The sequence below is a fragment of the Anomaloglossus baeobatrachus genome, unplaced genomic scaffold, assembly GCF_048569485.1.
Source record: "Anomaloglossus baeobatrachus isolate aAnoBae1 unplaced genomic scaffold, aAnoBae1.hap1 Scaffold_4819, whole genome shotgun sequence".
NCBI classification, from domain to species: Eukaryota; Metazoa; Chordata; class Amphibia; order Anura; family Aromobatidae; genus Anomaloglossus; species Anomaloglossus baeobatrachus.
The window spans coordinates 2,276-17,191 of record NW_027444166.1 but is presented as its reverse complement, the minus strand read 5'-3'; the positions used below and the strand labels follow the sequence as shown (position 1 = coordinate 17,191).

Below are 14,916 nucleotides of genomic sequence, written 5' to 3'. Positions count from 1 at the left end.
CACCGCCACCAGACAACCGCCCCACAGACGGGCCACACCGCCACCAGACAACCGCCCCACAGACGGGCCACACCGCCAACAGACAACCGCCCCACACCGCCACCAGACAACCGCCCCACAGACGGGCCACACCGCCGCCAGACAATCGCCCCACACCGCCACCAGACAACCGCCCCACAGACGGGCCACACCGCCACCAGACAACCGCCCCACAGACGGGCCACACCGCCACCAGACAACCGCCCCACAGACGGGCCACACCGCCACCAGACAACCGCCCCACAGACGGGCCACACCGCCAACAGACAACCGCCCCACACCGCCACCAGACAACCGCCCCACAGACGGGCCACACAGCAGCTCCCCACATCTCCTGGCTCGGATTGCTTATACATAGAACAGTTGCAATCTGAGATCTCACCTGAGAGCAACTCTGTATTTCTGCCCCAGCTTCTCCAGTTCTGCCATCACACAGTCAGTGATACAGGGAACACCTATAGAAAGGAGATATGATGGCGTTATATATAGCCACGTAGCGGCTACTGAAGGCAAGACACGTCCCCACTACTTACACTTTGCATACAAACAGTCCATCATTGACTGCACCAGGTCCAGCTTGGCTTTAATGGAGAAATTGATGAAGTTGGTGTCCACGAGGATATAGTACGGGGGTCCGAGATTAGTGTTATACTGGAAGAACAGGCAGGAGGGGACCTGTGGACTAAATGGAGGCAAACATAGAGAGTGAGCACCTGCCCACGGCAAGTACAAGCAGGCACAGACCTGCGCTACGGTGTGCGACAGACGCAGCCCTGTACAACCCCACCGACACGAGCGGCAACAGTCACCAGAGATCAGCGGTGACATCACTGAGAACACCGCCTATCCATCACCAGAGATCAGCAGTGACATCACTGAGAACACCTCCTATCCATCACCAGAGATCAGCGGTGACATCACTGAGAACACCTCCTATCCATCACCAGAGATCAGCGGTGACATCACTGAGAACACCTCCTATCCATCACCAGAGATCAGCAGTGACATCACTGAGAACACCGCCTATCCATCACCAGAGATCAGCGGTGACATCACTGAGAACACCGCCTATCCATCACCAGAGATCAGCGGTGACATCACTGAGAACACCGCCTATCCATCACCAGAGATCAGCGGTGACATCACTGAGAACACCTCCTATCCATCACCAGAGATCAGCAGTGACATCACTGAGAACACCTCCTATCCATCACCACAGATCAGCGGTGACATCACTGAGAACACCTCCTATCCATCACCAGAGATCAGCAGTGACATCACTGAGAACACCTCCTATCCATCACCAGAGATCAGCAGTGACATCACTGAGAACATCACCTATCCATCACCAGAGATCAGCGGTGACATCACTGATAACACCTCCTATCCATCACCAGAGATCAGCAGTGACATCACTGAGAACACCTCCTATCCATCACCAGAGATCAGCGGTGACATCACTGAGAACACCTCCTATCCATCACCAGAGATTAGCAGTGACATCACTGAGAACACCGCCTATCCATCACCAGAGATCAGCAGTGACATCACTGAGAACACCGCCTATCCATCACCAGAGATCAGCGGTGACATCACTGAGAACACCTCCTATCCATCACCAGAGATCAGCGGTGACATCACTGAGAACACCTCCTATCCATCACCAGAGATCAGCGGTGACATCACTGAGAACACCTCCTATCCATCACCAGAGATCAGCAGTGGCATCACTGAGAACACCGCCTATCCATCACCAGAGATCAGCGGTGACATCACTGAGAACACCGCCTATCCATCACCAGAGATCAGCGGTGACATCACTGAGAACACCGCCTATCCATCACCAGAGATCAGCGGTGACATCACTGAGAACACCTCCTATCCATCACCAGAGATCAGCAGTGACATCACTGAGAACACCTCCTATCCATCACCACAGATCAGCAGTGACATCACTGAGAACACCTCCTATCCATCACCAGAGATCAGCAGTGACATCACTGAGAACACCGCCTATCCATCACCAGAGATCAGCAGTGACATCACTGAGAACACCGCCTATCCATCACCAGAGATCAGCGGTGACATCACTGAGAACACCTCCTATCCATCACCAGAGATCAGCGGTGACATCACTGAAAACACCTCCTATCCATCACCAGAGATCAGCGGTGACATCACTGAGAACACCTCCTATCCATCACCACAGATCAGCGGTGACATCACTGAGAACACCTCCTATCCATCACCAGAGATCAGCAGTGACATCACTGAGAACACCTCCTATCCATCACCAGAGATTAGCAGTGACATCACTGAGAACACCTCCTATCCATCACCAGAGATTAGCAGTGACATCACTGAAAACACCTCCTATCCATCACCAGAGACCAGCGGTGACATCACTGAGAACACCTCCTATCCATCACCAGAGATCAGCGGTGACATCACTGAGAACACCTCCTATCCATCACCAGAGATCAGCAGTGACATCACTGAGAACACCTCCTATCCATCACCAGATATCAGCGGTGACATCACTGAGAACACCGCCTATCCATCACCAGAGATCAGCGGTGACATCACTGAGAACACCTCCTATCCATCACCAGAGATCAGCAGTGACATCACTGAGAACACCTCCTATCCATCACCAGAGATCAGCGGAGACATCACTGAGAACACCTCCTATCCATCACCAGAGATCAGCAGTGACATCACTGAGAACACCTCCTATCCATCACCAGAGATCAGCGGTGACATCACTGAGAACACCGCCTATCCATCACCAGAGATCAGCGGTGACATCACTGAGAACACCTCCTATCCATCACCAGAGATCAGCGGTGACATCACTGAGAACACCTCCTATCCATCACCAGAGATCAGCAGTGACATCACTGAGAACACCGCCTATCCATCACCAGAGATCAGCAGTGACATCACTGAGAACACCTCCTATCCATCACCAGAGATCAGCAGTGACATCACTGAGAACACCGCCTATCCATCACCAGAGATCAGCAGAGACATCACTGAGAACACCTCCTATCCATCACCAGAGATCAGCGGTGACATCACTGAGAACACCGCCTATCCATCACCAGAGATCAGCGGTGACATCACTGAGAACACCTCCTATCCATCACCAGAGATCAGCGGTGACATCACTGAGAACACCTCCTATCCATCACCAGAGATCAGCAGTGACATCACTGAGAACACCTCCTATCCATCACCAGAGATCAGCAGTGACATCACTGAGAACACCTCCTATCCATCACCAGAGATCAGCGGTGACATCACTGAGAACACCTCCTATCCATCACCAGAGATCAGCAGTGACATCACTGAGAACACCACCTATCCATCACCAGAGATCAGCGGTGACATCACTGAGAACATCTCCTATCCATCACCAGAGATCAGCAGTGACATCACTGAGAACACCTCCTATCCATCACCAGAGATCAGCAGTGACATCACTGAGAAAACCTCCTATCCATCACCAGAGATCAGCGGTGACATCACTGAGAACATCTCCTATCCATCACCAGAGATCAGCGGTGACATCACTGAGAACACCTCCTATCCATCACCAGAGATCAGCGGTGACATCACTGAGAACACCTCCTATCCATCACCATAGATCAGCAGTGACATCACTGAGAACACCTGCTATCCATCACCAGAGATCAGCGGAGACATCACTGAGAACACCGCCTATCCATCACCAGAGATCAGCAGTGACATCACTGAGAACACCTATCCATCACCAGAGATCAGCGGTGACATCACTGAGAACACCTCCTATCCATCACCAGAGATCAGCGGTGACATCACTGAGAACACCTCCTATCCATCACCAGAGATCAGCAGAGACATCACTGAGAACACCTCCTATCCATCACCAGAGATCAGCAGTGACATCACTGAGAACACCGCCTATCCATCACCAGAGATCAGCGGTGACATCACTGAGAACACCGCCTATCCATCACCAGAGATCAGCAGTGACATCACTGAGAACACCGCCTATCCATCACCAGAGATCAGCGGTGACATCACTGAGAACAACGCCTATCCATCACCAGAGATCAGCAGTGACATCACTGAGAACACCTCCTATCCATCACCAGAGATCAGCGGTGACATCACTGAGAACACCTCCTATCCATCACCAGAGATCAGCGGTGACATCACTGAGAACACCTCCTATCCATCACCAGAGATCAGCAGTGACATCACTGAGAACACCGCCTATCCATCACCAGAGACCAGCGGTGACATCACTGAGAACACCGCCTATCCATCACCAGAGATCAGCAGTGACATCACTGAGAACACCTCCTATCCATCACCAGAGATCAGCAGTGACATCACTGAGAACACCTCCTATCCATCACCAGAGACCAGCAGTGACATCACTGAGAACACCTCCTATCCATCACCAGAGATCAGCGGTGACATCACTGAGAACACCTCCTATCCATCACCAGAGATCAGCAGTGACATCACTGAGAACACCTCCTATCCATCACCAGAGATCAGCGGTGACATCACTGAGAACACCGCCTATCCATCACCAGAGATCAGCAGTGACATCACTGAGAACACCTCCTATCCATCACCAGAGATCAGCAGTGACATCACTGAGAACACCGCCTATCCATTACTAGAGATCAGCAGTGACATCACTGAGAACACCTCCTATCCATCACCAGAGATCAGCAGTGACATCACTGAGAACACCGCCTATCCATCACCAGAGATCAGCGGTGACATCACTGAGAACACCTCCTATCCATCACCAGAGATCAGCAGTGACATCACTGAGAACACCTCCTATGAGATCAGCAGTGACATCACTGAGAACACCGCCTATCCATCACCAGAGATCAGCAGTGACATCACTGAGAACACCGCCTATCCATCACCAGAGATCAGCAGTGACATCACTGAGAACACCTCCTATCCATCACCAGAGATCAGCAGTGACATCACTGAGAACACCTCCTATCCATCACCAGAGATCAGCAGTGACATCACTGAGACCACCGCCTATCCATCACCAGAGATCAGCAGTGACATCACTGAGAACACCTCCTATCCATCACCAGAGATCAGCAGTGACATCACTGAGAACACCTCCTATCCATCACCAGAGATCAGCAGTAACATCACTGAGAACACCTCCTATCCATCACCAGAGATCAGCAGTGACATCACTGAGACCACCGCCTATCCATCACCAGAGATCAGCAGTGACATCACTGAGAACACCTCCTATCCATCACCAGAGATCAGCAGTGACATCACTGAGAACACCTCCTATCCATCACCAGAGATCAGCGGTGACATCACTGAGAACACCTCCTATCCATCACCAGAGATCAGCAGTGACATCACTGAGAACACCTCCTATCCATCACCAGAGATCAGCAGTGACATCACTGAGAACACCTCCTATCCATCACCAGAGATCAGCAGTGACATCACTGAGAACACCTCCTATCCATCACCAGAGATCAGCGGTGACATCACTGAGAACATCACCTATCCATCACCAGAGATCAGCGGTGACATCACTGAGAACGCCTCCTATCCATCACCAGAGATCAGCAGTGACATCACTGAGAACACCTCCTATCCATCACCAGAGATCAGCGGTGACATCACTGAGAACACCGCCTATCCATCACCAGAGATCAGCGGTGGCATCACTGAGAACACCTCCTATCCATCACCAGAGATCAGCGGTGACATCACTGAGAACACCTCCTATCCATCACCAGAGATCAGCAGTGACATCACTGAGAACACCGCCTATCCATCACCAGAGATCAGCAGTGACATCACTGAGAACACCTCCTATCCATCACCAGAGATCAGCAGTGACATCACTGAGAACACCGCCTATCCATCACCAGAGATCAGCAGTGACATCACTGAGAACACCTCCTATCCATCACCAGAGATCAGCAGTGACATCACTGAGAACACTACCTATCCATCACCAGAGATCAGCAGTGACATCACTGAGAACACCTCCTATCCATCACCAGAGATCAGCGGTGACATCACTGAGAACACCTCCTATCCATCACCAGAGATCAGCAGTGACATCACTGAGAACACCTCCTATCCATCACCAGAAATCAGCGGTGACATCACTGAGAACACCGCCTATCCATCACCAGAGGCGACATCACTGAGAACACCTCCTATCCATCACCAGAGATCAGCAGTGACATCACTGAGAACACCGCCTATCCATCACCAGAGATCAGCGGTGACATCACTGAGAACACCTCCTATCCATCACCAGAGATCAGCAGTGACATCACTGAGAACACCACCTATCCATCACCAGAGATCAGCGGTGACATCACTGAGAACACCTCCTATCCATCACCAGAGATCAGCGGTGACATCACTGAGAACACCTCCTATCCATCACCAGAGATCAGCGGTGACATCACTGAGAACACCTCCTATCCATCACCAGAGATCAGCAGTGACATCACTGAGAACACCTCCTATCCATCACCAGAGATCAGCGGTGACATCACTGAGAACACCTCCTATCCATCACCAGAGATCAGCAGTGACATCACTGAGAACACCTCCTATCCATCACCAGAGATCAGCGGTGACATCACTGAGAACACCTCCCATCCATCACCAGAGATCAGCGGTGACATCACTGAGAACACCGCCTATCCATCACCAGAGATCAGCAGTGACATCACTGAGAACACCGCCTATCCATTACTAGAGATCAGCAGTGACATCACTGAGAACACCTCCTATCCATCACCAGAGATCAGCAGTGACATCACTGAGAACACCTCCTATCCATCACCAGAGATCAGCGGTGACATCACTGAGAACACCGCCTATCCATCACCAGAGATCAGCAGTGACATCACTGAGAACACCTCCTATCCATCACCAGAGATCAGCAGTGACATCACTGAGAACACCTCCTATCCATCACCAGAGATCAGCAGTGACATCACTGAGAACACCTCCTATCCATCACCAGAGATCAGCGGTGACATCACTGAGAACACCATCTATCCATCACCAGAGATCAGCGGTGACATCACTGAGAACACCTCCTATCCATCACCAGAGATCAGCAGTGACATCACTGAGAACACCTCCTATCCATCACCAGAGATCAGCGGTGACATCACTGAGAACACCTCCTATCCATCACCAGAGATCAGCAGTGACATCACTGAGAACACCTCCTATCCATCACCAGAGATCAGCAGTGACATCACTGAGAACACCTCCTATCCATCACCAGAGATCAGCGGTGACATCACTGAGAACATCACCTATCCATCACCAGAGATCAGCGGTGGCATCACTGAGAACACCTCCTATCCATCACCAGAGATCAGCGGTGACATCACTGAGAACACCTCCTATCCATCACCAGAGATCAGCAGTGACATCACTGAGAACACCACCTATCCATCACCAGAGATCAGCGGTGACATCACTGAGAACACCTTCTATCCATCACCAGAGATCAGCGGTGACATCACTGAGAACACCTCCTATCCATCACCAGAGATCAGCAGTGACATCACTGAGAACACCACCTATCCATCACCAGAGATCAGCGGTGACATCACTGAGAACACCACCTATCCATCACCAGAGATCAGCAGTGACATCACTGAGAACACCTCCTATCCATCACCAGAGATCAGCGGTGACATCACTGAGAACACCTCCTATCCATCACCAGAGATCAGCGGTGACATCACTGAGAACACCTCCTATCCATCACCAGAGATCAGCGGTGACATCACTGAGAACACCTCCTATCCATCACCAGAGATCAGCAGTGACATCACTGAGAACACCTCCTATCCATCACCAGAGATCAGCAGTGACATCACTGAGAACACCTCCTATCCATCACCAGAGATCAGCAGTGACATCACTGAGAACACCTCCTATCCATCACCAGAGATCAGCAGTGACATCACTGAGAACACCGCCTATCCATCACCAGAGATCAGCGGTGACATCACTGAGAACACCGCCTATCCATCACCAGAGATCAGCAGTGACATCACTGAGAACTCCTCCTATCCATCACCAGAGATCAGCAGTGACATCACTGAGAACACCACCTATCAATCACCAGAGATCAGCGGTGACATCACTGAGAACACCTCCTATCCATCACCAGAGATCAGCGGTGACATCACTGAGAACACCGCCTATCCATCACCAGAGATCAGCAGTGACATCACTGAGAACACCGCCTATCCATCACCAGAGATCAGCGGTGACATCACTGAGAACACCTCCTATCCATCACCAGAGATCAGCAGTGACATCACTGAGAACACCGCCTATCCATCACCAGAGGTGACATCACTGAGAACACCGCCTATCCATCACCAGAGATCAGCAGTGACATCACTGAGAACACCGCCTATCCATCACCAGAGGTGACATCACTGAGAACACCGCCTATCCATCACCAGAGATCAGCGGTGACATCAATGAGAACACCTCCTATCCATCACCAGAGATCAGCGGTGACATCACTGAGAACATCTCCTATCCATCACCAGAGATCAGCAGTGACATCACTGAGAACACCACCTATCCATCACCAGAGATCAGCGGTGACATCACTGAGAACACCTCCTATCCATCACCAGAGATCAGCGGTGACATCACTGAGAACACCTCCTATCCATCACCAGAGATCAGCAGTGACATCACTGTGAACACCTCCTATCCATCACCAGAGATCAGCGGTGACATCACTGAGAACACCTCCTATCCATCACCAGAGATCAGCAGTGACATCACTGAGAACACCTCCTATCCATCACCAGAGATCAGCAGTGACATCACTGAGAACACCGCCTATCCATCACCAGAGATCAGCAGTGACATCACTGAGAACACCTCCTATCCATCACCAGAGATCAGCAGTGGCATCACTGAGAACACCTCCTATCCATCACCAGAGATCAGCGGTGACATCACTGAGAACACCTCCTATCCATCACCAGAGATCAGCAGTGACATCACTGAGAACACCGCCTATCCATCACCAGAGATCAGCGGTGACATCACTGAGAACACCTCCTATCCATCACCAGAGATCAGCGGTGACATCACTGAGAACACCTCCTATCCATCACCAGAGATCAGCGGTGACATCACTGAGAACACCGCCTATCCATCACCAGAGATCAGCAGTGACATCACTGAGAACACCTCCTATCCATCACCAGAGATCAGCGGTGACATCACTGAGAACACCTCCTATCCATCACCAGAAATCAGCAGTGACATCACTGAGAACACCTCCTATCCATCACCAGAGATCAGCGGTGACATCACTGAGGACACCGCCTATCCATCACCAGAGATCAGCGGTGACATCACTGAGACCACCGCCTATCCATCACCAGAGATCAGCAGTGACATCACTGAGAACATCTCCTATCCATCACCAGAGATCAGCGGTGACATCACTGAGAACACCGCCTATCCATCACCAGAGATCAGCAGTGACATCACTGAGAACACCTCCTATCCATCACCAGAGATCAGCGGTGACATCACTGAGGACACCGCCTATCCATCACCAGAGATCAGCAGTGACATCACTGAGAACACCTCCTATCCATCACCAGAGATCAGCAGTGACATCACTGAGAACACCTCCTATCCATCACCAGAGATCAGCGGTGACATCACTGAGAACACCTCCTATCCATCACCAGAGATCAGCAGTGACATCACTGAGAACACCTCCTATCCATCACCAGAGATCAGCAGTGACATCACTGAGAACACCGCCTATCCATCACCAGAGATCAGCAGTGACATCACTGAGAACACCTCCTATCCATCACCAGAGATCAGCAGTGACATCACTGAGAACAGCCTCCTATCCATCACCAGAGATCAGCGGTGACATCACTGAGAACACCTCCTATCCATCACCAGAAATCAGCGGTGACATCACTGAGGACACCGCCTATCCATCACCAGAGATCAGCGGTGACATCACTGAGACCACCGCCTATCCATCACCAGAGATCAGCGGTGACATCACTGAGAACACCTCCTATCCATCACCAGAGGTCAGCAGTGACATCACTGAGAACACCTCCTATCCATCACCAGAGATCAGCGGTGACATCACTGAGAACACCGCCTATCCATCACCAGAGATCAGCGGTGATATCACTGAGAACACCTCCTCTCCATCACCAGAGATCAGCAGTGACATCACTGAGAACACCTCCTATCCATCACCAGAGATCAGCGGTGACATCACTGAGAACACCACCTATCCATCACCAGAGATCAGCGGTGACATCACTGAGAACACCGCCTATCCATCACCAGAGATCAGCAGTGACATCACTGAGAACACCACCTATCCATCACCAGAGATCAGCAGTAACATCACTGAGAACACCTCCTATCCATCACCAGAGATCAGCGGTGACATCACTGAGAACACCTCCTATCCATCACCAGAGATCAGCAGTGACATCACTGAGAACACCTCCTATCCATCACCAGAGATCAGCAGTGACATCACTGAGAACACCGCCTATCCATCACCAGAGATCAGCAGTGACATCACTGAGAACACCTCCTATCCATCACCAGAGATCAGCAGTGACATCACTGAGAACACCTCCTATCCATCACCAGAGATCAGCAGTGACATCACTGAGAACACCTCCTATCCATCACCAGAGATCAGCGGTGACATCACTGAGAACACCTCCTATCCATCACCAGAGATCAGCAGTGACATCACTGAGAACACCACCTATCCATCACAGAGATCAGCAGAGACATCACTGAGAACACCTCCTATCCATCACCAGAGATCAGCGGTGACATCACTGAGAACACCTCCTATCCATCACCAGAGATCAGCAGTGACATCACTGAGAACACCTCCTATCCATCACCAGAGATCAGCGGTGACATCACTGAGAACACCTCCTATCCATCACCAGAGATCAGCAGTGACATCACTGAGAACACCTCCTATCCATCACCAGAGATCAGCAGTGACATCACTGAGACCACCGCCTATCCATCACCAGAGATCAGCAGTGACATCACTGAGAACACCTCCTATCCATCACCAGAGATCAGCGGTGACATCACTGAGAACACCTCCTATCCATCACCAGAGATCAGCGGTGACATCACTGAGAACACCTCCTATCCATCACCAGAGATCAGCAGTGACATCACTGAGAACACCGCCTATCCATCACCAGAGATCAGCGGTGACATCACTGAGAACACCTCCTATCCATCACCAGAGATCAGCAGTGACATCACTGAGAACACCTCCTATCCATCACCAGAGATCAGCAGTGACATCACTGAGAACACCTCCTATCCATCACCAGAGATCAGCAGTGACATCACTGAGAACACCTCCTATCCATCACCAGAGATCAGCGGTGACATCACTGAGAACACCTCCTATCCATCACCAGAGATCAGCGGTGACATCACTGAGACCACCTCCTATCCATCACCAGAGATCAGCGGTGACATCACTGAGACCACCTCCTATCCATCACCAGAGATCAGCAGTGACATCACTGAGAACACCTCCTATCCATCACCAGAGATCAGCGGTGACATCACTGAGAACACCTCCTATCCATCACCAGAGATCAGCAGTGACATCACTGAGAACACCACCTATCCATCACCAGAGATCAGCAGTGACATCACTGAGAACACCTCCTATCCATCACCAGAGATCAGCAGTGACATCACTGAGAACACCGCCTATCCATCACCAGAGATCAGCGGTGACATCACTGAGAACACCGCCTATCCATCACCAGAGATCAGCGGTGACATCACTGAGAACACCTCCTATCCATCACCAGAGATCAGCAGTGACATCACTGAGAACACCTCCTATCCATCACCAGAGATCAGCAGTGACATCACTGAGAACACCTCCTATCCATCACCAGAGATCAGCGGTGACATCACTGAGAACACCTCCTATCCATCACCAGAGATCAGCAGTGACATCACTGAGAACACCTCCTATCCATCACCAGAGATCAGCAGTGACATCACTGAGAACACCTCCTATCCATCACCAGAGATCAGCAGTGACATCACTGAGAACACCGCCTATCCATCACCAGAGATCAGCGGTGACATCACTGAGAACACCTCCTATCCATCACCAGAGATCAGCGGTGACATCACTGAGAACATCACCTATCCATCACCAGAGATCAGCAGTGACATCACTGAGAACACCTCCTATCCATCACCAGAGATCAGCAGTGACATCACTGAGAACACCTCCTATCCATCACCAGAGATCAGCAGTGACATCACTGAGAACACCTCCTATCCATCACCAGAGATCAGCAGTGACATCACTGAGAACACCTCCTATCCATCACCAGAGATCAGCGGTGACATCACTGAGAACACCTCCTATCCATCACCAGAGACCAGCGGTGACATCACTGAGAACACCTCCTATCCATCACCAGAGATCAGCGGTGACATCACTGAGAACACCTCCTATCCATCACCAGAGATCAGCGGTGACATCACCTGAGACCACCGCCTATCCGTCTAGTTGTCGTACACTTCTCTCTCCCTGATGCTGCTCGGGTCCTTCGGCTTCTTGTGAGATGCGGCTCGATCCTTTTCTTTTCTAGAGAGAAGAGTGCAGAGTGATGAGTGTGGACGCGGCCCCTCCGCAGTGAGTTGGAGTGGTCACTGGCACTCACATGCGCGGGTCCTTCAGGTTCAGCCTTCGCTTCATCACTGCATATCTCTTTGTTTTCTTCTGTTTTCCCTGGAAGAAACGAGGCAGACAGCAACACTCACACAACGGCAACCAAGAGAGGGGCCCAAAGGGTTCAACAACGGTCAAGAAGGGGGTTGGGGGTCACAGTCGGGGGCTCCCCGGGCAGGGGGAGGGGGGGGGGTCACAGTCGGGGGCTCCCCGGGCAGGAGGGGAGGGGGGGCACAGTCGGGGGCTCCCCGGGCAGGAGGGGAGGGGGGGCACAGTCGGGGGCTCTCCGGGCAGGGGAGGGGGGGTGGTCACAGTCGGGGGCTCCCCGGGCAGGGGGAGGGGGGGTCACAGTCGGGGGCTCCCCGGGCAGGGGGGGAGGGGGGGAGGGGGGTCACAGTCGGGGGCTCCCCGGGCAGGGGAGGGGGAGGGGGGGGTCACAGTCGGGGGCTCCCCGGGCAGGGGAGGGGGAGGGGGGGGGTTACAGTCGGGGGGCTCCCCGGGCAGGGGGAGGGGGGTCACAGCCGGGGGCTCCCCGGGTAGGGGAGGGGGGGGGGGTTACAGTCGGGGGCTCCCCGGGTAGGGGAGGAGAGAGGGGGGGTACAGTCGGGGGCTCCCCGGGCAGGGGAGGGGGGTGGGGGGGTGGGTTACAGTCGGGGGCTCCCCGGGCAGGGGGGGAGGGGGGGTTACAGTCGGGGGCTCCCCGGGCAGGGGGGGAGGGGGGGTCACAGTCGGGGGCTCCCCGGGTAGGGGAGGGGGGGGGGGGGTCACAGTCGGGGGCTCCCGGGCAGGGGAGAGGGGGGGTTACAGTCGGGGGCTCCCCGGGTAGGGGAGAGGGGGGGGGGGGGGTTACAGTCGGGGGCTCCCCGGGCAGGGGAGGGGGAGGGGGGGTTACAGTCGGGGGGCTCCCCGGGCAGGGGGAGGGGGGGAGGGGGGTCACAGTCGGGGGCTCCCGGGCAGGGGGAGGGGGGGGGGTCACAGTCGGGGGCTCCCCGGGCAGGGGAGGGGGAGGGGGGGGTTACAGTCGGGGGGCTCCCGGGCAGGGGAGGGGGGGAGGGGGGTCACAGTCGGGGGCTCCCGGGCAGGGGGAGGGGGGGGTTACAGTCGGGGGCTCCCCGGGCAGGGGGGGAGGGGGGGAGGGGGGTCACAGTCGGGGGCTCCCCGGGCAGGGGAGGGGGAGGGGGGGGTCACAGTCGGGGGCTCCCGGGCAGGGGAGGGGGAGGGGGGGGTTACAGTCGGGGGCTCCCCGGGCAGGGGAGGGGGGGGTTATAGTCGGGGGCTCCCGGGCAGGGAGGGGGGGGGGGGGGTTACAGTCGGGGGCAGGGGGAGAGGGGGGGTTACAGTCGGGGGCTCCCCGGGCGGGAGGGGGCACAGTCACGCTCCCGCACTCACCATGCTGCCGCTCTGTGTCGCACGTTGATAACGCAGAAGTTCTGTTCCTACCTCATTAACAAACTGAAAGCGGAAGCACGACCTGTGCACCGGAAGCAGCTCTGCAGTCACGTGACCGCCGTTGCAGACCAGGAAGAGCCGCTCCCGCCTCCTCAGCTCTCCTGAGGGCACAGGGCAGCGCCGCACATGGCAGCTCAGTGGTTGGGTCGGTGATTAGCTGCAGCGGTCACACGCTATAGCCTTGTACACAGCGGAGACTGGCAGCTGTCGTGCTTACGGTTTGTTGACCGTTGCGGTTACCATGGTAATTACCGCCCCGCTGATTCGCCAACATTTGTTTTGTGGGCAGTTCCAGGGATGAGCGCAGCGCTGTGATTGGTGCTGCCTGACCTGTGTGACCCAGGGGGAGGGGGGCGTGTGTGACCCAGGGGGAGGGGGGCGTGTGTGACCCAGGGGGAGGGGGGCGTGTGTGACCCGAGGGGAGGGGGGCGTGTGTGACCCAGGGGGAGGGGGGCGTGTGTGACCCAGGGGAGGGGGGCGTGTGTGACCCAGGGGGAGGGGGGCGTGTGTGACCCGAGGGGAGGGGGGCGTGTGTGACCCAGGGGAGGGGAGCGTGTGTGACCCAGGGGGAGGGGGGCGTGTGTGACCCGAGGGGAGGGGGGCGTGTG

At 54.0% G+C, this 14,916-nt stretch overlaps 1 protein-coding gene across 1 annotated transcript; it reads right to left on the bottom strand.

Annotated features, from left to right (window-relative positions):
- Positions 1-417: 417 nt before the first annotated feature.
- LOC142281733 (rRNA-processing protein FCF1 homolog) lies at positions 418-14,424 on the bottom strand. The gene is made up of 5 exons (XM_075332889.1): positions 14,249-14,424; positions 12,852-12,919; positions 12,707-12,775; positions 573-721; positions 418-494 (listed from the first exon to the last, which is right to left on the bottom strand). Exons 1-5 carry the CDS (start codon positions 14,249-14,251, stop codon positions 418-420), a joined length of 366 nt encoding a protein of 121 aa, XP_075189004.1. The 5' UTR covers positions 14,252-14,424.
- Positions 14,425-14,916: the final 492 nt, after the last annotated feature.